The following is a 27,720-nucleotide window of genomic DNA, read 5'->3' on the forward strand; positions in this document are numbered from 1 at the left end:
AAAATTAAATATGTGTGTTTTTCTTTCCTAGTAAAACATTTAAATAAATGCACACAAAATGTACAGTTAAACCTTGTTATTTCGAACACAACAGAACCAAGATTAAACTTCAAGATATCTGATATCCCTGTAACTTAGATATCGGTATTCGAGATAATGAAGTTCCAACTAAGAAAGAGGTTATGTTAAAATATCCACAAGTAATACTGTCTTCATGATACTTTGGTTTTGCGACTTTGCCTTTTAAATCTTTACTGATATTGATTCCCCCTCTGGTAAAACTAGAAATCATCCCTGTGGATACCTTATCAGGGTATTTTCCACTTGCTGACTGTCAAACAATGGAAACTATCAATCAGTAACACATTTGGATTACTTACTATCTAGTAATACTCTTTAAAAAAAAGTCATTTATTACATCAATTTACAAGATAGTCGCTAAGAAGGAAGACACACTTGCTTTGCAACGAGCTTTGCTCTAGTTCAAACTTATTATTCCATTAGAAACATAGAAATTTTAAAACTTTGATTTGCAGTGAACCTCTTTTGTATTACCTATTAAACACAGTTGTTTTACAGTTGGTAACTGCAATGAAGCAAAGACGTCAAAACAAGGTTAAACTGTTCAACATGTCACTGATAGTGACTATAATTTCTTTCTTTTTTTTAATCGTTTTTATGTAATTCACCGACTTAGAAAAAAAATATTTAAAAAGTGGAAATTTTGGACACTAAGACTTAATAGCTACTTTAGATAGCCAATAATTATTTATTTAATTTACCAACTTAGGAAACCTGGAAAAATTTTTTTTCATCTGTTTATTACGTAAATGTGTATTTTTTAATCGATTGCCTCATATTACATCAGATGATATTAGTGGGTCCTGAGTTTTGATTTTATTGGATTTTATAATGTCGTAAGGGGATGATGAGATATAAGATCATAATATTGAAGGATTTTTCTAGCATAAAAAAACTGATTTAAAATAAACCTTTTCATTTGTGCATCTCAAATATAAGCAATTTTTATAAATAGTTCATTCATTTGTAAAATTTATTGAAATAAAGTAAATATCCAGGATAAAAGTAACCGCGGCAATCACGTCCTTTATATTCGAATGCCGACCAAATATTCATATGTTTAATTGTTTTAGCGATATACTGTTTTGATGTATTGATATGAAAATATCTAGACTACAATTAGCAGTAAACATAGTTAAAATCAGAAGAAATTTTTTTTTAAATGTCTTGAATGCATTTTATCATCAACAGTTACAATATTTAAGAGAATACAGTATGGTACGACTTGCTGTTTTGCGATACTAATTAGCACAAATTATTTCATTCCACTGTGCAAATCTCACATTTCGAGAAGACTACAATTAGAGACAAGCAAAATGTTTGTTCAACAAATAACATTCTAACGATCATAAACCTCATACACGTACGATACCTCACGTTACACGAACAATCACGCACGTTTCACGAACGATTCTACACGATTGGTTTGTTACCAATTACGTTTGTTTGTTTGTTGTTCAACGTCTCTCTCGAGAATTTTTCTCTTATACTGATTCGCCAACACTTGCCGGTGGAGGGCTACAAATTTTGACCTATCCTCGGCACTCAGGTTTATTGAGCAGAGAGAGATCTTTTTCGTGCCAGCACCTACTGTACCACTGGAACTCCATTTATACCGTCTCATCCGAAGGACAGGTCTCCACGTCCCGCAGTGGGATTTGAACCCAAGGATCAACTCCTTACTCCGAGACTCTAGAGTAGACACTCTAACCACTGTAGCACCCGGGCAACTATTCTTTTGTGTAGTGGAGACAAGGCTTTCAGATTTTTCAAGTATAAAAATCTGAGTTTATGACTTGAAGATTTATTTTAAAAATTAGTCTTGAACTTAACTTTGATTCATTAAAAAGTCAAAATCACCTCTGAATTGCTTTCTTGCTGACAACACAAAACCTGTATCACTTGATTTATTGCAGTTCTGGTTATACATGTATTTTACCTTATTATTTATAAGACAATCAAGAGAGATCATTGTTCTTAGTAGATCAAAAAAATAATATAATGAATTGATCGAGCCCCACTAAAAAATTAAGCATCAATGTACACATTTACTGAAAGATGCCTCATGTTAATACAAAATTTTATTTAGAAAAATGGGAAAAATCCTATTACATACTTTGTCCCACTTCTCAATACTTGAGGTACCACAGTTTTCTTTCATGCACATCTTTCTTTCGAAGTCAATTGTAAACATTGTTTTTTCTCTTTAAAACAAAAATCCAACATCTTATGCTATGAGATATCTACATTTATCTAACAAGATGATGATGATGATGATGATGTGTGTGTGTGAGTGTGTGTGTGTGTTGTTATTATGGCAATTGTTATCTGCAGTCGTCGTATTCGTTATGATATTTCATTAAAGATATTGATAGCTTTCTTTCCATTAATCCCCCTCTTAAATGAAAATCCCTGCTTCTCTTTCCTTCTCTTTTGGTCTCATCTCCTTGGTTTGAACTACTTGTATCTCCATCTGTCCATCTATTTTGACGGTAGCTATATCGCTGATTATTATTCATTACTTCACTGAAAACGGATCGCTTTCTTTCGTTTCTTGGATACCTTGTTCGATCGTCATTGGTTTTGATCCGATGAAAAGTGTTTTGCCTGTACTGTTGGAATAATGCACGAGTGTTGATTGGTTCGTAGGCAATGGACTTCCGTTTTGACTTGGTTGAAGTGGTTCCACCTGAAGATGAGTCAGAATAATATCTGGTTCCTACGAAAATACAAAGAGTTTTACAGAATTAACATATTAAGAACAAAGCGGCATACAGTGTAAACGATTTTTTAGTTTGATGTTTATGTGGTAAGTCGCTTTAAGAGTTTCTTTTTCATTTATTTAACGCATAGAAGGACTTAATCCACGCTATTTAATGCTTAAGTAGATACAATGTACAGAGTGTATAAGAATCATCAATTGAAATGTTGGATGAAGTATTATGATTGACAGAAATGAGACTTTCATAATTTGGAGAGTATGTTTTGTAAAAAAATATCTTGTGGGCACTTAAGATTTATTACCAGGACAGATTGAAACATAGATGTATAACCAGAATTAGGACATCATTATGTTGAAAGATATTAAGATAATAGATAGTTTTAGCAATAGACGTATTTTCCCTGCGAGTTACTTCCCTTGGCCGCCATCTCGGAGGTCTTACTAGCGAATTTTCTTCTTTAAGGCCACGCCAATGAAATATTTTGTTCGTCGGACCCGAGCGCTCGTATTTAAGCAAAACTATACAAATAATATTAATTTTAATTTCCATGGAAATTCTGGGCTGTTTTCTATTCCGTTTCCGCTCTATTTTTCGTATTTTGAATCTGCTTACTCTGCAAATCAGAAAAAAATGTAATTGTCCGCTCAAATTTTTTTCATGCTCCGCCTAAAAAAAATTGGCTACAAAAAGTAATAATATTATTATATAACCGCTTGCCCGCTAGTACTTTTTTCATCAAATCTCCGACGAGCAAGAAATGAGATTGGAGTGGCCTAAACGACATATTTTAAACTTGTATGGCATAAATATAAGGGTAAAAATATTTAAAATACTAAACTTACGAATGAAAGAAAACTTGTGTTAACATAAATTCGTAAGAAGTATTGTATTATCTTTTCCCAAGTTTCCAGTATGACAAGTTTAAATTGGTTGAAAAATGAAGGAATTCGGGCTTCTATACCTCCAATATGGCGACCAAAGGGAAATAACTCTTTCTAAAATCGTGTCTATCGAAAACTACCTATTAATAAAGAACAATAAAAAAAACATTTTTTTTCTAAAGAACCTGTTTCTTGTAAATGTTCAATTTGTCTTAAAAGTGCGTTTTCCTCTTCTTGCCTATCAGCTTCCGGTATTTCTTGCATTTCCTGATTTTCCTCTTTTGCAATCTCATACGTTTCTAAAATATTTGAATGTAGGTCCCTTTTCATTTTTCTTTTAAAGGGATTTGGAAGTTCTGTGATGGCAACAAGATGCAAAAATGTACCCCATCTACAATGAAATTTAATCATATTAAAACTTCTGTAAAAGCAGGAGAGAGAGAGAGAGAGAGAGAGAGAGAGAGAGAGAGAGAGAGAGAGCGATGTCAGTGATGCAGTTTTAAGCAAGAGACATTAAAAAGACAATCAAAATCTAAAGGAAAAATAATCACACGAGCATACAGCAACTTCACAATGGTTTCGTTTGTTTGCTATGTCTATGATTGAATCTATTACATGTAGTTGTTCGATAGTGCCAAAGCATATCAGGTGTTTTTATATTGACGATAGTTATTTTTTTTTATAATGTCTGATGCTTTACTGTATACAAGGAAATTCTCGCCGCCAATTTATTTCCCCCTTTAGTCCTACTCACAGATGGACGAATTTAAGTCGGGACGAATTCATAAAACAAAGAATAATTTTAAACAAAACTGTGACTTAGCGAATTTAAAATGGGGCAAAATTACTTGCAAGTGTGAAAGGTCGAAAATAAGATGGGGCGAAAATAACCCCGAATATAGTATGTGTTTCACATTGTTTGCTACTGAGGTGCCATTTTTACCTGTGCATAACCATGCCAGAAAACTGTATCATAAGAATGATAAGGAAGAAGGCAATAAACAGAACACCCAGAAGCTCAATTCTCATCTCATAATTCTGATCTTCGTCATCATCATTGTTTGTCTAAAAGAACGGCAATGGGTTTATCTAAAGCTTGTTAAACAGATACAATATCTGATAAAGTGATGTTATTACATTCAGAAGAAAAGGTTATGAAATGAAATCATTTCACTTAAATCATATATCTCTGAAGAGAAGTGAAATTCATGTAAATGAGTTGAATCTGATTCGTCGAGAAACATTTGTTATAAAACACTATTACCCGCTGAATGATGAAGCCACGCCCTCCAGCGAAGCAACAGTCAACATTGCATGACGACGGGTGTTATTCCAAAAGAAATATTGACTGCGCAGAATTGATGCGCGCAAGATTCACTCTAATATGTATTTGTATTAAACATTCAGTATGGTATAATAAATATTGCATGTAGTTGAGTGTAAAATTGAAAATTTTCACCCCTCGAAAACCTTTGTTTATTTTCAACGCGAAATGGAAACTTCATCAATGACAAAGAAAACATAATAATGAGCCAAAAGGAGTTATTGATATTTTTTAACAGTTTGCATATTGACAAAACGATTTGAAATAAAATAAAAATGAGGTGGTGGTACTAGAGAAATGTTTGTTTAGAAGAATTTTAACTGAAAGTTGAAGCATATCTCTATCATATTTCGTACTGGAAGTTTAAATGTTATCACAGCAGGACTTCGTAACTGAAACATGAAGTTCACTGCAATCCAAAGTAGGTTTAAAAGAGCCATTCCTCCACAAACATTATTCCTTAACTCCCTCAGCTGTTCCTTAACTTTATTTTCTTTTGCAGGATCTCTCTCTAAAGGTTTCAAATATCTAAAAGAAAGAGATATATAGTCAAATCTGCTCATTTCTGAGCCCAACTGTGATAAATTAAAAAAAAGCATACTTATTTCTAGTTTTTTTTCACCATTAATTACAAGGAATCATAGATAGATGCATATCCGGTATAATGAGACAAGTTTGAATGCTTCTGTTTACTCAGTGTGATGTTACTAAATAAAGTGACATCAGAAAACTATCAATAGCAAGATGACAAATATTATACAAATGAAAAACAAGAGAAATAGTCGATGTTCGGCACGGGACACTGTTTATATATCATTTACTGTAAATGTAGATATCTGAAGCACAGGGTGTTTCATAATATATGGCACACATCTACAGGATAATTAAGAAGTTTAACAAAAATCTGATGTAAAGATGAAAGACCGTTATATCCTGGACTTCCCCAAAAAAATCAAAATGAGACGATAACATTGTCAAAGTATAGTCAATCATTGTTTGTTTGTTTGTTGCTTAACGTCCCTCTCTAGAATGTTTTCACTCTTATGGAGACGCCACTACTTGCTTGTGGAGAACTGCAAATTTTGACCTATGCACGGCACTCAGGACCATTGATCAGTGAGGGATCTTTTTCGTGCAAGCACCTACTGCGACACGGGACCTCGGTTTTTGCGGTCTTATCCACAGGGCCGGTCTCCACGCCCCAAAGTGGGATTCGAACCCGCGAAGTAAAGATCAACTCCTAACTCCGCGACTCTAGATCAGACGCTCTACCACTGTGCCGCACGGGAGACAAGTCAATCATTGAGAAAACATCAAGAAAATCAGTTAGTGCTGAGCTTATGGAGACGGGTTGTGACAATTTTAGTGTTTCAAGTGTATTTAGAAATCTGCGATTTGGTTTGAATATACATGCATACAAGATTTCAGCATTGCAGTATCTCAAGCCAAATGACATTAAGAGTTGGTTGAGGTTTGCAAGCCAAAGAAGTGGATTGCAGCACATACCGGTAGTTCTGAAATGACATATTTATTTAAATGCATATCCAAAAAAAAAAATGCACTTTGGGGGTTCTAAAAAGATCCAGACGTAAAACAAGAAATCTGTCACTATTCTGTGAAACGTGCAAAGCATTGGTCAGAAATTCCTGAACACGGGTCTCTTCAGTTATTCAGAACAAAGGTAAACACCTGAAAAATATCATTTGAGGAAATCGTTGCCATAGAAACTGAGTATGTTGAATACTTCTGACTTAAAATAATAATTTTGGATACCCGCTGATTAAAATGATATATAAAATGTATATAGATGTAATTTTTTTCTTTCTGCCTTTAGATTCGTGACATAATATTGTGAAACACCCTGTACCTGTCAACAAATGATTTCCAAAATTCACGTTCCTTTTCCTTCATTTGAACATATCTTCCTGAGAAGGGACCTTTATTTACCCACGATGGTTTTTCATCGCAAGACACCTGTTTGATTATAAATAAATAGCACAAAGTAGACAAAATAACTGAATACATTTGTTGAAACATATTATCTGTCCTTAACATATTTTAAGGTTGTTTCATTTTCGGAAAAAATGGATTATATTGAATGTCAACCATTTCTATATATGTTGCATCATATTAAGAATCAATAGTTTTCACACATTCGTCTGATATGTTCTTATATTCGTATACCTTCTCCATGAAAACTTTTTCTGAACTCCCTTTACTTTGCTCCTGAGAATGAGAATCTAGAAGTGGTGTCGTCTCTGTTACTATCTCCTCTAAATGTTCATTTTCTTGATGATTCATTGCAGAATCCTTCCTGAATCTAACTATATCAGCCACTGCCGCTAATATTTTAAGAAGCACGTCCTTTTCTGAAGGGTTTGGTTTCAACAAATTAGTCTTCATCTTTTTAAATGGGGAGAATATTTTGTACAGAAGTCCCTCACTTTTTCCCCTTTTCTCTTTTGTTATACCACTTTCTCGAGTTCCCCATGAAATATCATTCAAATTGCACAAAGAATAAATGAACAGAAGTAAGAACCCTGTCGGAACAAGAACATAATAGAGTAAGCCGTATATAATATTGCCCCATTCTCTTGGATGAAGTAAAGCAGCAATAACGAAAACAGCAACTAGTCCCATGATGAAAATAACACTGGGATGGAACAGAGATTCTGTAACAGCTGTGATTATAACACCAACAAAAACAACCATCATGATTAATATATAAAATCCGCTTAGAATTTGAGCAATCAAAAGTTGAACGTTTAAGCGGAATGTGAGACATATGATAAAATATGCAATAGCCGGAAGTAAAGAGGCGATATATGACATCATAAGATTCACACCGAAAACGGCAACAAAGGCGCCGGCTATCATCATAAGAATTGTTGCTGGACCAATTAGTGTTGCAACCATCAGAGAAACTGAAAAAAAAGCAACCGTTTTGAATTTCTATGATGAATGAATTCACATAAATGTATTTTATGATAATAAAAGAAAATAATTAAATATACACATTTATAAAACAAATAACATTCTTTTCATGTCCGTTAACATACAAAAGCAATCTTTGCTATGCTATTTTTTAATCAAATGGCGTCATGTAATTGCATTGTTAGTAATGGCTCTTGAATTATGAAAACCGTATGGTTTGATTTTACTCTGTTTTACAGCTTACAAAATTGTCAAGAAAGAGTGAAAAAAAAGCTTATGACCAATTAGATATGTCGGTATGATCAGCAGTAAACCTAACTATAGTCTGTCCCACGGTACCAAGGACCTCACTTTTCGCCTCATGTATCAAAATGTATAAATACCTTGGCCTTCAAACTAGGTTCGGTCGATAGATCATTTTTTTTCAAACTTCCTGCATTTATCCGAACCCTCGAGTTCAACCGGTGTATTGACACGGCGACAAATTCAAAGTCTACGAGGATTTAACATGATAAACTCGTCCATTAGCGTCCAGATCACGGGGCAGGAAACCAGTTTTTCGAGGGAGTAGTCGTTCTTGCGAAATTAAAATTACAAAAAATCTTTAAAATTCAACGAAAGTAATTCAGTGTGATTTGGTAAATAATATAAGTATTGTTTTGCATTCAAATATATTTTTGACGAGTTTTCTCATAAAATGAGAGAAAATTATCAGAATTCAATGCAGTACAAGTTGTGGATATTGAGGTCACGCATTTCCTTTAGAAACGGATGTTGATATGGTCTGGTGCGTGTTGTTTACAGCTTCATTTTCTGAAAACGTAGCAAAATGGTAAGTTGTTGTCCTTTTCTTTATTTCATACCTACATACACCCAAGAAAGAACTATTTCAAATACTAAGACTAAGTCAAAAAATGCGCATAAGTGCCCCATAATTATGATAATATGTTACATGTCCAATAAATAAATAAAAAATTAAAAAAAACAACAACAGAAAACAAAAAATAAAAAACTGACATTTTTATCAACTTATTTCAAATAATAAAACTATTAGGAAAAAGAAAACATACAAATACACCTTTCAATTATAATGACAATGACTCTTTTTTTATTAGAAGCTGGTAGATTTTTATTTATTCATTTAAATGCATGATCATGTAGCTTTGTAGGTCGATCTACTTTCACTTTGAACACTTCATGCATTTGGCAGTCACTACCTACATGATCCACAGAAAGCAAAATTTAACATTTATGTGAAGTGTCAGCACCTTGACGAATCACTATGCAGTTTGTTTATATATATAAATATTCTGGACACTCAAGATTTTTTATAAATTTTATTTAGTTTTAATTTTACAGGACAGAGTTCTAAGTGTCTTTTGTGTTTTAACATACAGGGTTATCAGATATTGTTAGGTGTATAAATATATAAATAAATGTTACATGTTGATTGATGCAGTCCAGATTTAACTATATTTCAAGAGTTAACTTATTTACTGTATGCTTTGCCCAAGATGAATATATGATGGAGGAAAATGACAACATAATTATCCAATAAAATACTTGCATTGATAAAATTGCATGAAAATCAAAAGATGCAATATTTACCTAGGCACAAGTACATATGGTAAATACCATATAAGGATTATTTGTATTATACTGCATTTAAGACATTCTATTCAAAAATATAAATTTGTAACATTAATTACACATATTGGAGATTCACCTTATCTGTTTTACAGCTATTTTTTTTTAGGGAGGGGGGGGGGTGCTTAAGGTAACACATTTAATGTACTGAATGCATTATTTTTCATTTTAAAAATGTCAGGTAAATTTCTAGTTAAATAAACAATGCATTTATTTATCTTTATTTGACATAATCTACAGAATCTTTTTCCACTATTTGATAAACTTTATTATTATTATCAATGTCCATTATCCTCAAAATATTCTGTCACTTTTAAATAAAGGACAATCAGTCAGTGAATGAATCTTTAACACAATTCACGTCTCACCTTATTCAAATTCTCTCATGTGTGATTTTTTTGTCTCTCAGTGTTTTATATATACATGTAATTCCCTTTCAATTCTGTGATTACATGTATGTTCAATTTAATGTATAATAATTTTTCTAGTTTTATATAGCTTTTCAAAAAATTACTTTTTTTTATTTCAAGAATTTTTTATTGTCGAAGCATAATGTAAGTTTACCAGACATACAACACTAAAGACTTCTATTTACTTAAACAAGTATTGATAAAAAAAAATCATCTTTCATAATTTCTTTTACATGTAGATTTTTTTTTTAAAGTCATTAACTTTATTACTTACATTCCCCATAGTAGACCCATTTTGTTCAAACACCCAAATTTATATGCAAAAAGAAAATAAAGCAAACAATACATAGACAAAATTTCATCATTCATGTAATTAACTATGAATAGTACTCTAGCACAATAAATAAAAGGTCAAGAAACACTAACTTAATAAAGGTCAAAAATCAGAGATCATTTAAATTGTAAATGGGCACATCACTGATCAAGTTTGTGTCCCTTTTTCAGTTTATTCCATTTAAAGGACTAATTATTGATTAAAGAATTGTAATAAAGAAGCAACATTTACGTTGTTATGTCTTTATTAATAACCAAAATAATATTTTGAAGGTAACTGAAATACGTTGTTATGATGAGCAGACATCAAGAAGGCGCACATGCGTGTAAAGGACAATCCACTCAAATTTTCAGAATAAAGTGTTTGGAGTTCATCTGGATGAAACATACATGAACAAGTTTCAGGACATTCTTCTGGATGGTCTGGGCAGTAAGTACATATATGAATATAAAAGAAAATGTCTTCTTTTTTTTTTTAAATTTTTGAAGTGTATACTTGGCCAGGTACAATGTATCTGAAAAAAAAAATCATCATGTATTTTTCATATGTACAGAAAGAATTCATGTTATCATGATACATGTACAAATGAAATCATTTGAATTTTCATTATAATTCCTTAATTTCACATTACAAAGACTTAAAAGTTTTTTATTTTTTATTCACCAGAATCTTCATGACAGTTAATATGCAGTTAATATGTTAATATGTGTATTATTGTCATCTTTTACAGGCCCAAAGAATAGTCTAAACCGAAGATTACCAGATAGTTTGCCCAGTAGTGATCACTTGATGAGCCAGACACAAATTGAAGTGTCAGTGATATAATGGAGAGAAAAATACTCACTTTCTAATCCATTCATAGATGTTGTTTCTCTCCTCGGCTTCATGTTTTTATGTCCAATATGAGTCAAAACTTTTCTTTTGTACCAATTGACATTCAAACCATGGACACCTGCAGCACTATTAGCATTTTACTTTCATTTCTTCTTCAGCCTGAATATCTATAAGATAATCTTAATAAATATAGGAAAGACAATTCATTTACCTTTTGGAATATTTTTCAAATTACTTAAAATGCTGAAAAGAAAACAGTTCAGACAAAATTTCAAATAACATAGTATGTTGAGTGTTTAACCTCTAATTTCACTAATTTAAGATTTAAGTAATAGTATGAGATTTGATATTTTTACAACTTGTAATTCAACTTTTATAACAATTTTCACAGTATTTAAATTGCAAAGCAGAAGTTATAAATGATGAAACTTGGTGTCTTGAACACTGAAATCTCATATCAAAGTTATTTTGAAGTCCCAACCACTTGAATATTCTTGAAGTACGATATTTTATATTTGATATCTTGAATACTCAAATATCTAGGAAGTTTTTATCAGTCCCATCATAGGATGAGGTTTAACAACAAAGTTTGACTAATTAATATGATAAATATGAACACTATGATTATTTTTTTTTTGGTTTGTCAAGCTTGAACTGAAAATGTTTGATTGCCCCATCCCCCCCCCCCCCCCCCCACACACACACACTTAAATTGCTTCCCATGGGCCTGACCCCATAAATTAAAAATGATCTCACAGATGACTTTAGACACCCCCCCCCAAAAAAAAAAAAATTAAAGCTACATACATGTTTCTGCAGCTACTTAAGAATGAATTAATATTATGTACCTGCTTGTCTTCCTGTTCTCTATCCTAATATTTAAATTCTTGTTTCAAAATAAAATGTTTAACTTAGTTTTATCTTTTGTTTTTAGCTCACCTGAGCTGAAAGCTCAAATGAGCTTTTCTGATCACAGTTTGTCTGTCGTCTTTCTGTCCGTCTGTCCATCTAGCTGTCTGTCTGTCTGTCCATCTGTAAACTTTTCACATTTTTGACTTCTTCTCCAGAACTACTGGGCCAATTTCAATCAAACTTGCCACAAAGTATCCTTGGGTGAAGGGGGTTCAAGTTTGTTCAAACTAAGGGCCACGCCCTCTTCCAAGGGGAGATAATTAAAAATTGGTGAAAATTTGGTGTCATCTTTTAAAAAAACTTCATCTCAAGAACCATTGGGCCAGAAAAGTTGAAACTTAGGTGAAACCTTCATTATATAGTGTAGATTCAAGTTTGTTCAAATCATGATCCCCGGGGTAGTGTGGGGCCACAATGAGGGATCAAAGTTTAACATAGGAATATATAGGAAAATTCTTTAAAATTCTTCTCAAGAACAACAAAGCCACAATTAGTCATATTGATATGGAATCATCCTCAGGTAGTGTAGATTCAAGTTTGTTCAAATCACTGGTAGGGTGGGGCCACAATGGGGCATCAAAGTTTTACATAGGAATATATAGAAAAAAATCTTTAAAAATATTCTTTTCAAGAAATATTTTCTATAGAGCAGCAAATAGAGCAGTGCTGCGTACGTAAACCAAAGCTTATAGATATACATGTCAAGATAGTAATTGAAATACATGTACAGGCAAGAACATTTTACTTACTCGGCGCAAGATTGATTTTACATGAACAAGGCCCTACCACAGGCATGATAAGAGAAGAGGATAAAACAATCTCTATTGTTCCTGTAATAGGGAATATTTCTGTGGTGAACAGTGGCAGATGTAAGGTGGGATGGGGAGGTGTAATATAAAACACAAACACACACACTAACTTCTATTTCGTTGCAGCAAAAATAGCTGTAAATAACTTGCAGACATGTGTTCAGGAACATATTTCAGGGGTTGTCTTGTACATATTCTACATTGCACTGACTATAGATTTGAGTTGACAAACACAGAGTCTCTCCCGGTGCCTAGTTAATAATATAGTCATGAATTGTAGCTTTAAAAAATTCCCATACTTCAAATCAATGCTGATAAAATTGCATGCATATGTAATGCACTTATGATTTAATTTCAAGCAAAGTAAACCCCCACCACACCCCTTCTCATTGTGTGGTGAGAAACAACCAATCTCGGTAGCGGATCCAGTGGGAGTTAAGATTTCAGAGTAATTGAATGTAAAGTAAGAAAAAAAAGATAACTTGCCACCCCTCCCCCCATTCCCACCCCACCCCAAAGGTGACCACATTTGGTCAGAAGAAACGTGAATATAAAGACTGCTTGCCAATGAGAAGTGTCCTACCCCCCCCCCCCCCCCCTTAGGTTTTTCGCGTTGAAACTGTTTTTCCCTTGTCAAAAAAAATTTAAGTCGGATTTTTTTTGGAGTTGGTTTAGTTCCCCCACACCTTCCTACCCCCTTTGAAAAAATCCATGGACCCATCGTTGACTCTAACATTTTTTTTATTTTACCGAAATGCCTCAATCATACTGCCAAAAAAAAATAAACAAACAAATAAATAAAAAATAGGATTTCGAATGAAAAACTCTACTAAGAAAAATGCCCCCTTTCGAATACTACGTGCCTGAAAATTAAGCCATCCTATGTATATCAGGCCCGTAGGAAGCAATTTCAGTTGGGGGGGGGGCAGCCATACATTTTCAGTTTGGGGAGGGGGGCACTATCAACTACCAAAATTTCCTTGAAGAGCAAAAAAAAGTCATCAGACTTTTTTTTTAGGGGGGGGGGGGGGGACAAACATATAGAAGCTAGGTTTTCTATAGTAATCTATATATGGGGGGGGGGGGCATGCTCCCCCGGTTCCTAATTTCCTACGGCCATGTATATTGTCTTAAAATGTTAATCAGTGTACAGTCATTTGTAACGAGGGTTGTACTGGTCAATTAAACTTGACAAGAACAATTAATACATAAGACTGCGGTAATTACCATAGATCTACAGATTTTACTCGTTATTGAAAATTGAATAATTATGAATTTTTTCAAAGTGTATGACATTTTTTTTTTTTGCTCGTCATCTCATTTTTTCTTACTGACACCCACCCCCACCTCTTAGAAAAAAAAAAAAAAAAACGATGCCCCATATGCCTGAATATTTTTAGTAATTTCCATAGGGACACATATCTAAAATATGCATTTTGCTTCTGGAAGCACATTTGAAGTATGTCGCATAAACGAAAATACGTGTATCAAAACAAATACTGTCGATATACGAGCAAATATACTTTGAATATTTTATTTAGTCAGAAACCAGACAAGTATCCTTCCTTTGAAAAAGGATGAACATTACTTTTCACGCTTTTATATGCATGTGCATAAGAATTATTTGATTGGCATGTAGGTACAAAAATAAAGATTGATTGCGACTACATGTTTATACAAATTTTCTGTTTGTTTCCACATGTGGATTCGTCAAAGACATGTGCGTTTTACGCACCCGCATATGAGTTCTATTTTGGATCCAGTTTACAGAAAATCTCAATGTTAAAATTTATAGTTTTTTTAAACTATTTTTTTCCTCTTTCTAATTAATACATTTAACAAAACAACAGCAAGCTAGGTCCATAAAAGAATTAGAAAACTTTTTTTAAATTTAGCAAAACCACAATGACTACATCCTTTATGACGTCACAAATGACGTATATAATGAGTAACGTCACATACAACATGCATGATCATAATATAAGTTTTTTCCAATTTCGATTTCAGAAAATGTAATTTATAGATTCTGTTTCCACTTTATCGTCTGCACATGAAACAAACAATCGAGCGCTTCTCTATCATGTGTGTTATCTATGTATCTTCAGTGTAATATGAAGCACCCATTAAGGATTGATTATCAACAATATATTATTGATTCTTGAAGGCATCAAAATAAACTGATATAAAGTCAAATTTCGTATTTGCCACAATCAGGACCGACGAAAATAATGGGCATGTACATTTGTATTTGTAGTATTTATACAGATTGTAAGTATGACAATTGTTCTTGCCTGTGGCCTCGTCTTTGACAAAAAAAAATCTGTCAAAAAATCGACATTTTTTATCGCATTTTAGAAACCATCACATGTTCTAATCGTCAGATGTGCCTATCGGCGCATCATATAACATTTTTTTTTACATGTGGGATAGAAGTGTGTTGTCCACTTACCCAGTAAATATAATACCCCTCTTGAATCGATGCTTTAAATTTGTGTAAAACACGAGAAATACATGTATATGATAGTTTGTGGCCATGATAGCTCTTTCACACGCAATATCAGGGGTGTGCAATTAGCATCGCCCGACGCCCGGGGCTACCATTTTTTTGGGTCGGGCTAGTAGTTTTGTGCACGGAGGTAGCCCCTTGGGCTAGTAAAAATTAAAACTACCAATGTAATACATGAAAATCACTATCGGTATTTTCACTCATTTTTTGCTATTAAATTCTCAAGCAATGAACAATTTTCGGCAGCATGTTCCTATTGTTCGTAAATCTCCATAATCTTATCCATTTTGCAGTACTACCCACTGGCGGATTTAAGGGGGGGCGCGGGGGGCGCACGCCCCCCCCCTAAAATTTTCAAAGCATGATATGACTAATATCAATAATGCCATACTTTGGTATATAACAAACCAATACCGCTATTTTTGTGCCTGGTTTTACTCTTAAAATACACGAAAACCCAGGCGCTTCCGGGGGCTTCGCCCCCTGGGCCCCCTCTATTCAAAGTACGATATGACTAGTATTAATAATGCCAAACTTTGGTACATATAAACTAACCAATACCCCTATTATTGTGCCTGGTTTTACTCTTAAAATACACGGAAACCCAGGAGCTTCCGGGGGCTTCGCCCCCTGGGCCCCCAACAGGGCTCCGCACTGGACCCACTGGGGGCCTTAAGGCGGCCCCCAGACCCCCTGCCTGAACAAAGTTATCCACCCCCCCCCCTACTCACAAATCCTGTATCCGCCCATGCTACCTGAAGTAATTTACTTCCAAAAACGATCGTTATTATCTAATCCGAATTTCCTCTATTCCTCTGTTTATGGTAAATACACCTGCAGATATCTCATTAAATTCTTTACGATCACTCAATCAACTGAAAATAAGTGATATGTGGTTTACATAAAATATATTTCCAGCGTATTTAATGATTTAAAATGAAAAAATGATTGTCATTTCATTTTAGATAAGATAATTTATTTGAATTTATTTTTATTTTCTATCATAATTATTAATTTATATATGATTTAATTTTACTACTGAAAATTAAAAATAATCAAATTTATTTTAAACCCTGACTATTTCAACAATAAACTATTTCCTTTTAATATTAGTTGTTACCACCCCCCCCCCCCCTACATTTGGGCTAGTAACTTTTTACTTGGGGCTAGTAACTTTATTGCTTCCACTAGCCCGTGGGCTAGTACTTAATTTTTTTAATTGCACACCCCTGAATATGATTTTTTTCTTTTTTCAACAAGAGCACACTCGTTACGGGTAAATATTTTCATTGGAAAACATTTCTCGAATAGTGATTGTTACTTTTCTGTTTTAATATTTTGCCGCAAAGAATGTGCCCTATGTGTAAATCACGATTAACTGTGCAATTTTCGGCATTTTCCCGGAAAACCTCTAACCATGGTGAGGTTAAGAATTTAGTTTGACATCATTAATATCCGGTTTCGACGGAATTGTTACACGTGTGAAATGTGTCAATGTTCTAGGGTGCGAATTACCAAAAACATTTATTCTAAAGCCCTCTTTATTTTTTTCATATTTGCCAGGCCATATAAGGCATATTGTGGGTCGAGTTCTTTAAGACTGTTTCATGATCCTGGGGCCTGGTCTCAACAGTTTTACTGATTTGTAATATTATTGAAATTTCTGCCACAAAGTTTTTATATAAAAAAAGTGTAAATAAATACATTTTAATAAATTAAAAAAAAATGTACAATTGTATTCCATTCATGTTCTGGGGTTTGTGTGATTACTATCTTCGTATTTTATTTTTGGCATTAAAACTGCTACATACAACTGTATATGGAAAAAAATTTATTAAGAATACTTAATTGTTTTAAATCTCGGGGCCTGCATTTACTTCATGCCGATACAAGAAGTTTTCAAAGGGCAAGGTCAAAATCTATTGATGACGTAGTTTGATGCAGACAACATGTAGGCCTAGATCTTGTTTTGCACAGTGATTCAAATGTATAAACATGGATTTTTATGTGCTTGAGAGTTATAAATGTAACAAAGCCAGGAAACATTGTGAATTCATGATAGAAGTGATGTTTCACAAACTGTTTAACCCTGTTTACAACAAACTATAGTATACTGTCTAGTGTGTTGGATTTATTTACGAGGCAAAGGTAAAGTTGTAATCTATTAGAAATCTTAATTATTAGAACATATTAATACTCGATTACAGATAGATCTATCATGCTATGTGTTGGTAAAGCAATGATGTCACTTGGTTGAATTTTGTTGTGGCCTCGATCGTTCTTTCCATTTGAGATTACTTTTGTCAGTTATGACTTCTGAAGTAGATATGAGTTGAATCTTACCTCATTTCTTGGTAGTGTTTAAAAGCACTTGTTGACTTGCACGTCGAACACTGTTTTGCACATTTTTTCGCTAATAAATCTGTGTTTATTGGTCACTTGGAAAGTCTCGGGCTATATTGCGTTCCGTACATTGGTAGGCACAGAGCATTCCCGAACGTGTGTTACGTCAATTATGTCACTGACGGCGATGTACGGAAAATCACGAATAATGATGGATCCCCTTCCGAAGTGGCGGCCATTTTGGCAATGTTAAATCCCCGTAGACTTTGAATTTGCCGCCATGTCAATGCACTGGTTGAACTCGAGGGTTCGGATAAATGCAGGAAGTTTGGAAAAAAAATGATCTATCGATCGAACCTTGTTTGAAGGCCAAGGTATTTATACATTTTGAGATATGAGGCGAAAAGTGAGGTCCTTGGTACCGTGATACAGACTATAGAAGACCTCCCCACCTACTTTTATACATAGAATGTACTTGTTTAATGAAACCCGGGGTCCATGAGTCAGTAAGACATTCAATTTCAAAGAAATTGGTTAATCTTTCATACATTTACGCATATGGCATGCTTTAGATATAATATAAAGATATCAATTTCCGTGTTGGTTTAGAAGACAACCGAACCTTGATAGACTATATAAAGCCAGCTTATATTTGAATTTGCTTCTACTGTATTTTCCCCATTTTGTAGTAGAGCCATGATATTGGCAAGCGTGGACGGTGTCCATCTTTTTCTTTGGTTGAAGTATTCATTAAAGCTCTCTGGAGCATAAGTGTAGGCATCAGCACCGGCAGCATAATCTATCCTGTATCCCTGTTGTAAAAGCAGCGTGCAGAGCCAGCGATCTTCCCCTAGAATCAGGAAACATGGGATTAACACTTTAGATTAATGTATAACATTGTCCATTTTTGCTCCTGTCACATTTCAGTTAAACAGTTTTTCGTGTATTTAGAGATATTTCATATAATATCACAATGTTCTTGAATATTGTTACATGTATTGCAGATTATATATATATATATATATATATATATATATATATATATATATATATATATATATATATATATATATATATATATATATATATATATATATATATATATATATATATATATATATATATATACATACCGGTATATACATGCACTATGCATTTTCTAGCTGAGATATGTTAATTTCATGATTTGGAACTTATATTCAGACTTACCTAGATCGTACATTAAGATCTGAGACGCTTCAGATGGTAATAACGTGTATTTTTTCATAACATTATCATCCATCAAAGCTGATCCTCGGAAAAGACTGAAACAGCCGGGGGAACAAAGAACGCACCCAAGTACATGCTCAGTAGCTTTCTGAAGCCAATGTGCCACCGCGTATTCAAATTTCTGATACCAGACAATCGGACCTTTGCAATACAGTATAAAGTGATATGATGCAATATATTTATAGTTTTAAATACTACACTTCCTTAAAAAAAACAAAGCCAAGGAAAAAAAAAAAAAAAAAAAAAAAAAAAAAAAAATATATATATATATATATATATATATATATATATATATATATATATATATATATATATATATATATATATATATATATATATATATATATGTTTTGTTTTTTTTTCAGATACCACTGCCTATTGGATGAATTCTTCCACACGCAGCACCAGCTTTCTCATCTTTTTTCATTCGGTCGAGAAGAATTCTAACAGAGCCAGGAGTGAAATCTACGTCCCCATCCAATGCAAGAAGGAATGTATTTTCAGCCTTTGAAACAGAAGTGCATGAATGTCATCAATTATGCTTTTATAAATATATATACATACATATAATATTGAACATGTGTGATTTTTCCTTGGGATGCATATACATTTTAAAAGAAGACTCAGCGGAGTTTCTGTAACTTTTATAGTTTGCAGCTGGTAAGAAATTCAAATTATACAGTGTATATATAAACTAGGAAGTGCACTCTCTTCATGAAATACAAACTTGTCACAGGTTTTAATATAACGAAAAATAAGATCAACTGTTTTATCCTCGCAAAACTCTGCATATGTATTATTCTTTGTCAGTATGAATATCCATCAAGAATGACGACAAAGAATTTGGTAAGGGACAGAAGCAATTTGTTAATAATGATAGCCATTTGAGAAAGAAGTAAGTACCGTTTTCGCTTTTTGTTTTGTTTTGTTTTTTTTAATTTGAAATTGGCTTGAATATTAGTTCGGTATATGAACTCGTAAACCTTGAAAGAATATGGAAAAAAGGGGGAAAATTCTTGTTATTTGACTTTAGACCTTATTTATTTGGTACATTTCTTTGTTTTAATCAGAGAAAAGCCTCAAAATGATTAATTTCAGGAGTGATTTTCCTTAACAAAAATGTCCTCAATTGTCGTTCACTTCAATTTTTTTATATATTGTGTAACATTCTTTGAAAAATCAAATTTCGCAAAGGTTTTGTGAGCAATGAATGCGCTCTATATGATATATAAAAAAAATACTGAAAATTGATGTCTTCTGCAACTTCTTAAGAAAATACAGGAAATGCACGAGTTCATAATGTCACAATTAGCATTTACAATAGGATGTCTTATGAGAAAAACTATGTTTTTTTTTTAATCTTGCTGCATGGAATTTAAACAATTCAGAAGACATGAGATCTTATTTCTTACGTCCATTTATATTTTAGAAGTAAAACAGGATAGATTTGTATATAAACAGTAACTTGTTCTTTTACATGATTAAGGTAGATACCCTTTGCATTAAGATTTTTTCAAATAATAATAAAACAAAATCTTTTGTAAGGTTTTTCCATACTCTTACCTTTTTCTTGAAACGTTCTTCGGTGTTTTCCTTTTCTGTTTTCTTCTTTGCATTCTTTTCCATTTCACTTTGTATTTCGGTTGTGAGCCGGTATCCCAATAAATAATACATGCACATCACCTAGATTTTGCAGACAAAATTCATGTTCGGTATTCATGTTTAATGACAACAAAAATGTGATTTTTTAATTCCTATATTATATCTGACAGATTTTGAATAAAAGAATGCACCTGAGACCATCGCTTCTTGTGTCGAATTTTTGTTTTATCTTTAAGGTGAATGTACAGGAAATTCTCTCCTGGCATTCTGAAGATAACCTGCCCTCCATAATAGGTCGATATAATAACTGGCTTTTCAAGTTGTATTGGACGAGAATGCACAGAGCTGAAAAGAAAAAGAAAACTATTAACTAATTAGATTGAACACAGTAAATTTGCAAGAAATGTGAAATAAATTTTATTATGACAAATAAAGTAAAGTGATATACATAGATATTCTTTCTCGTATTTATTGGCAAACCATAAAAATATAATAATTGTTTTATATTCAATTAAATACATGACGGGAAGAATGAAATATGTGGAGATAACGAACAGAAATTACACAAAATATGTGTTTTTTTAACCTACTTAAACAATTAAGTTTCAAGATAAATCAATTAAACCAACAACAAAATAAAAACAATAACCAAATAGTTACATAAATGTAAATTCTAAAATAAACTATTTTTAATAGACAAAAACATGTGGACGTCTTATTCTTACCTTGCAGCCTCATTCATAACAGAAGCAAATGTATACACATATTCATTAACATCTCCTTTTTGAAATGCATCGTCGAAAAGGATGTGGGCTAAAAGAGATATGTCTTATATTTTATAGCATGAACGATGGTCGATCTCTGGGCTAGCAAACGTGGTTCTTCTTAGAGCCTCAATTTTGACTTCTTTTTGAAAGGGAGATATACACAGTTTATAAAAAAAAGAACTTGTTTTTCAATTTGATAAACCCAATGATTATAAATACCTTCAAACTTGTAATAATCATGTGGATATCGGTTGTTGTTAGAAATTTCATATTCTTTCTCCTCTAAAAACTGGTCTTCATCCATTCTGAAATAAAATCTGTCTGTTATATACATTGTGAATCATAAACGGTAACAATTTTGATGCACCAGAGGCGCATTTTGACAAATTATGTCTCGTCAGTGATGCTCATGCCGAATCGTTGGAAATTTGAAATATTTGAATTAAAAAAACAAATTTGAAGAGCTGAAAAAAGGGGTATCAAAACCTGGAGCCAAATACGTCGAAAAATCGGAGCTATTCATGAGGAAGATAATCCTAAATTTTGAAATAAATTACAACAATGGATGGACCTTTCCTATTCAGTTTACTTAAAAGTGACTGAATGGCAGAGTTTTGTCATTCAGCCATTCATTGAACATTCAGTCGTTAGTCAGTCACAGTTTCATTACTGTGCAAATTATATAAACTGCAAAGAAAGATCTTATGTAACTGGGAACATCTAAATATCTTTATCGCTTACCTAAAAATCGACTTCAAAAGCTGAACCATTTCTAGACGATTTTCATGCCACATAGTAGCGCATGCGTAAACAAAGGGAGGAGTCTGTAATGGAAATTTTTCATCTTCGTCTTCTTTAATTTGTTTCTGTAACCTTTTATAATGAAGAAATCTTTATTATGTGTGATATTTAAAACTAAACGCAACGTATTTCATTTTAAGTAAACTTTCAAGTCAAAGAAATGACAACTTCTCAAGGGAAAAATGGTTCTTTATGATGATAATAGTTATCTTAATAATATTTACATGAAAAAATTTACAGCGTAATTATATCAGAATTTTTTTTACAACCATTGATGATGTGATTTTTTAAATTTTATTTGAAGATACATGCTTACATGTAAACTATGTTTTCATTCTGACTTCTATTTTCCATCATATTATTTTCCTTTTCTGGGGAACCTGCATCTTTTTTTCTTTTGATGATTTGCAAATGACTACGTTTTCTGTTCAAAATCAAGTTCTGCTCCAGTAGTACTCCACAATATAAGGGATTGACAAATAATCTGCAAGTCAAACAATCATTCAATCAATCATTACATAGCTAAATCATTAAAAGCATAAGAATATCCTACTGAAAAAGTTTATCATTTTTACTAATTTTTTTTTAATTAAGGTCTCAAAGGATTGAACCTTCTTCTTTAAGGGACTTCTATTGTACGAAGGGGCGGTTCAATTTTTCATATAATTACAGAAATTACAAAATAAAGTGGTTTGCCACAACTGGTTGGATTTTATAGATTAAAAAATATTCAATAGGAATACAAAGAGGCAGAAAACCTCAATGCTCAACTGAGTCACTATGACTTTGCTTTTCTTCATCTGCAGATTGATTTTTCTTTAATTCTTAGTAAAATTGCGCCTTTCATGGCTAACCATACCCCTTGAATGCATTCTTCAAGATAGTGTCTCAGTATACCATAACTAATCTGGGCTTTAGTATCCTTCAAAAGATTTTTGAACATCATGTTCTAAAAAAATATACTATTTAAGATTTTGATCCCGTACCGTTTACCCCACTCTGTTAAAAAGGCTAAGATGTAAAGAAAATTAAATATACTTTTCCTGACAAGTTTTCATATGAATACAACTTTGCTGTTTTTTTAGTGGATTTTTAAAGAGAAATATTTTTTGTAAATCTTTGATTTGCAAACTGTAGCAACCCCAACCCGTTTGGTCATAATCGGAATCTACACTACGAGGAAATACCTCCAAACGAATATGTATTCACAAAACTTCGATATTCTTGAGAAGATCTTCTCCTTCTATGATCCTTTTCACTTTTACTCTCATCCTGACCAAACATACGCCTCTTATTATAATTGGAACAGACGTGTTTTTTTTTTTTTTTTTTTTTTTTAAAAACTATTTGAGGATGTTTCCATACGAATCATGCTCTTGCTGTTCTTGAGAGAAGACTTTGAAAAAACATCCCCAGTGTATTTTAATGTACAAATCTAATACCATATAAATGAAATTTTAATCAGTACACAAATTAAGCGGTTTTCCTTAAAAATCATTATAAATTTTTACTGAGCAATACATCTGTAATTATAACGATTAAATGATGGATGCCTAAAAAGACAACAGTAACCTCTAATGCAGAATGAATTGTTAGTGAGGTATAATTTCAGCGTTCTCACCACCCTCGCTTAAAATGCCAAAATGAATCCTCGCTAAAATTTTCCGTGATCGTGGGTTTGAACCCCGGCCGCGCCTGACTCAAGTCGATAAAAAATTGGTAGCAAATGTTCCTTCGCCGAGTGCTAAGCATTTTGAAGTGAAAGGCGCGGGTCCTTCGGAAAAGTCTTCAAAACCTGAGGTCTTATCTCACGTCAGGCAGATCAAGATTACGAACGTTAAAGTATAAAAGAATTTTTTAATGAATAGAAATTGGCCAAAAAGTATTTTTCCCTTGAGGCTTACAATTTTATTATACGAAACATTATATTTCTATTGTTTGCTTTAATCACACCAAAATAAAATTTTAGAAAGAAATTCCACGAACTTTTGAATCAACCCTCGTATTTTACATATATATTTCCAAATAAAATGAAGTTCGCAAGTAGAGATTTGAATCCCAAGCAGTCACAAACCAAAAAAGTTATAAATATATGTAAACTCCTAAATTTTGATTATGCTCTAAGATTGATTTTTGATATTTCTACTTCAAGGTGATCGCCCGCGTGGCGCAGTGGTTAGTGCATCTGCTGTAGAGTCCCGGAGTAAGGAGTTGATCCTTCCGTTGCGGGTTCGAATCCACTGCGGGACGTGGAGACCAGTCCTTCGGATGAGACTGTAAAAAGCGATTTCCCACGGCGCAGTAGATGTTGGCACGAAAAATGATCCCTCACTGCTCAATGGCCATGAGTGCGGAGCATAGGCTAAACTTTGCAGCCCTGCACCGGCAATTGCTGGCGTCTCCATATGAGTGAAAAAAAAATTCTCGAGAAAATTACATTTTCTATGCTATTCACTGTGTGAATACATGTTTGAGGCATATTTTTTAAACTACAAATTCTCCAACTTATTGTGAATTTATCTTGATGTTTTTTTCAAAATCAAGATTATCTTTATTGATGGAAAAAAAAGAGTCAAGTACATGCAAGCAAATATATATATATATGTTCTATCGTGTTTCCTCATAAAAATATTTCAAACAGAACACTTATATTTTGAAGTAAGCTGTGCATACTTTTGCCAAAAAATTGCATAATTCTGCGGGAAAAAAAATAGAGAAAAATTCATACATGTACATTTCTATAAAGTTACATATTAGTGAGAAGGTTTCATATTTAAAAGAAAGACATGGGAGAAAGACGTGTTTGGAAGACCAGACATTTCAAAAAAGAATTATTTTCCTCTGATCCTTATGAAATAACTTTCACAATCTTAAGAGTAATATCCCTTTGTGGTGGAATGCACATTTACTCTGTAACTCACCTGTAAATATTTTAAATCTTTCCACGCTTACGGAATGTTTCGCACCCACCCTGTATAGTCAAAGTTTGGGACATAAAAGAAAGCATAATGAGCATACACGTATATGTTTAATTGGTAGGACACTGCCCCATAAAGTTATCAATACAATGGAGGGAAAAGCGGGTCAAGTCAATCGACTCCATACTGTTCCTGTTAAGGGAAATTATCTTTGTAAATGTAAAGGTCGTCAACGCAGGTAGCTTCGTGGATGTAGAGAGACTGCAAATATTTCCATTATCTACCTTGATTTGCGTAACTTATCACATAATGAATAAATACTAAAATAAAAAAAAAGATTCACCTTTCTACTTTTGCAAGCCTTTCTTGCTGTGGAGTCCATATGTGTTGTCCAACCCAGTATAAGGAAAGAAGCCAGAGTGAGGCAAATGTCACGTGATACCAAGGACTGTAGATTGGAATATAACAGCATGCTTCTTTGTCAAAATTCAATATGGAGGTTAAATGGTTTGAACTGCTCTGGCAGTATACTGACATAAGTATTACTGCAACTGGTGTAGATAACAGGCAGGGAAGGGAAAAAGAAAATATTTGCATATGCAGTTTACAGGATGTGTACGCAACATAATATCCAACGAAACCGGATGCGATCAGAATAAGTTTATCCGAATAATCACTAAGTGTTTGATTCTTTGTCAATGCTTCCCAGAATTGGTTTGTGAAAATATTTAATGATTCTCCAACTATAAGATGTGCACATAGTACTGAAGTCACGAGTTTCAATATGGACACACAAATGTAAACATAAGACCTGCTTTCTTCGATTTCATATCTTGTTTTCAAAAGAAACTGCTTGATTTTTCCGGTTCCATTAATCTTATCCAGAAAATTCTCCCACCACAGAGTCGACGTTAACAGAAGTGAAAACAGATATTTAAAACCTTTTTCTGCGTCGATATCCCAGACATCATGGATATACACACTAGCATTCTCTCCGTTCATATACACGGGGGAAATTTCGCTATTAACTACATACTGAGTGTTTGGAACAAGAAGAAATGGCAACACAGATAACTGAAGAAAAAAAGCGACCATGTTCAAAACAAATATAAGTATACGTTTTCGTTGTTCGTTATTTCTTTGGAATAAATTCGTCTCTAATGTGTAAAATGGTTTTAAAAGACCGGGAATGATGGAAGTTGCACTAAGTATACATATTCCTCGAATGGGTCCCAAGTCTGGCAGCAAGTGAAAGACTAATAGGGAGAGTCCGATAGAATGAAGGACTTCTACAGCAGTACTCTTAGATGAAAACAAAATAAATAGATAATGAATATCATTTCATTGCTAACATTTTAAGGCGTGATTTCTGCTTCAACAATGTAAATGTATGCTAGTATTTATACAATTGAATCAACTGCGCAAATATGCCTAAAAGCATAATGTTTAAAGATAAGTTTGTCCTGAAAAATTACAATTAGAAGATGCCCTTTTTGAAATCATTTAGGTATAATTTATTTTGTGTTTATATATTTTTTATTGGCTAGAATTGATAAACATCATAAGCATCATTAATGTTCAACAAAAACATGTAATTTTTTTATGTAAAGATTAAACATAATGAAAGTGTGATTAGCGTTTAAAAGATACACCATTGAAAATGAGGGAATGCGCATGTGCAAATCCATGACTTAAAATGCGCTTTCTATACATGTATTAATTTTTAAAATTTTTTGAAGGATAAAAAAATGCATTATTTTTCTTTGCTGATGCTTTAAAACATTAAAAATAATTACCATAATTATGCTGGTAATACTTGGCCTTTCTATATTTCCAAACCATACTCTCCAAGCACTTGAGAGAAAGGTGAAAATATATGGAGTACACATAGATATGAGAAGGAGAAAGCTATGTACAGCGGGTTCTGACTTCTGCAAAACCTAATAATAATAAATAAATAAATAAATTTTTTTTACAAGATTTTATGAAATCTGAGAAGAAACGTAATACTTTTCTTAATTTTTCTCGATTGGACTTTATCCAGAATTAATCTCAATGTAAGTTCTATATAACAATTTTAAAAAGACTTTTAAGTGTGATCAGTATGTTCTTCTTGAAAATATTATTGAAGTTTTTCAAAACATTTCTTAAATTTAAAAATCACAGGCAATGCATGGAATACTATCGTCTCTTAGATGCTAAACGTTTTTAATATCTTAAATAAATTAAGTTTTGTAACGCACGGTTTTGCTACTTGACGAAGTTGTGTTTCCTCTACTGGAAGTGCTCTCCAGTGAACTCCTCTCCGACCGTACCATTGAGGTAGCTATGACTAGGGTAATTTTTTGGGTGACTAGACTTGTCAACATCAAACCAAACAACATGGCGTATGCGAGTATTTTGATGATTTGAAAGCTGATATGCGCATGAACGTCTCGACGCTTTTCGTCTCTCTCAATAATACGAAAAACATCCCATGATCTAAAAAATAGTTTCAAAGAGAGAGTTAACGAAAGTTTTATATAGCTTATGACAGATATCGCTAGTTAGCCTTTTTAAAGATATTATGATTATGACATATATCAATGAATGTACTCCGAAAACAATGTTTCATTCCTATCAGGT

General features: G+C 33.0%; 1 protein-coding gene across 1 annotated transcript in view; it reads right to left on the minus strand.

Moving 5' to 3' along the window:
- Positions 1 to 2,060: 2,060 nt before the first annotated feature.
- Positions 2,061 to 27,720, minus strand: part of LOC133197840 (chitin synthase chs-1-like) — a 43,099-nt gene continuing 17,439 nt past the window's right edge. Inside the window, exons 5-22 of the mRNA XM_061334029.1 lie at positions 27,339 to 27,576; positions 26,892 to 27,035; positions 25,439 to 26,397; positions 22,494 to 22,661; positions 22,118 to 22,249; positions 21,596 to 21,681; positions 21,335 to 21,422; positions 20,801 to 20,954; positions 20,571 to 20,690; positions 19,377 to 19,512; positions 18,948 to 19,148; positions 18,361 to 18,588; positions 7,194 to 7,933; positions 6,877 to 6,983; positions 5,366 to 5,537; positions 4,629 to 4,750; positions 3,871 to 4,076; positions 2,061 to 2,800 (exon numbers count right to left, since the gene is read on the minus strand). Of these exons, the coding sequence (XP_061190013.1) occupies positions 2,406 to 2,800; positions 3,871 to 4,076; positions 4,629 to 4,750; positions 5,366 to 5,537; positions 6,877 to 6,983; positions 7,194 to 7,933; positions 18,361 to 18,588; positions 18,948 to 19,148; positions 19,377 to 19,512; positions 20,571 to 20,690; positions 20,801 to 20,954; positions 21,335 to 21,422; positions 21,596 to 21,681; positions 22,118 to 22,249; positions 22,494 to 22,661; positions 25,439 to 26,397; positions 26,892 to 27,035; positions 27,339 to 27,576 (4,396 nt within the window). The 3' untranslated portion in view covers positions 2,061 to 2,405. The remainder of the gene's footprint in view (positions 2,801 to 3,870; positions 4,077 to 4,628; positions 4,751 to 5,365; positions 5,538 to 6,876; positions 6,984 to 7,193; positions 7,934 to 18,360; positions 18,589 to 18,947; positions 19,149 to 19,376; positions 19,513 to 20,570; positions 20,691 to 20,800; positions 20,955 to 21,334; positions 21,423 to 21,595; positions 21,682 to 22,117; positions 22,250 to 22,493; positions 22,662 to 25,438; positions 26,398 to 26,891; positions 27,036 to 27,338; positions 27,577 to 27,720) is intronic.

The sequence above is a fragment of the Saccostrea echinata genome, unplaced genomic scaffold (genome assembly GCF_033153115.1).
Source record: "Saccostrea echinata isolate AGI-Se365-2 ecotype Australia unplaced genomic scaffold, CSIRO_AGI_Sech_v1 ptg000032l, whole genome shotgun sequence".
Lineage (NCBI taxonomy): Eukaryota > Metazoa > Mollusca > Bivalvia > Ostreida > Ostreidae > Saccostrea > Saccostrea echinata.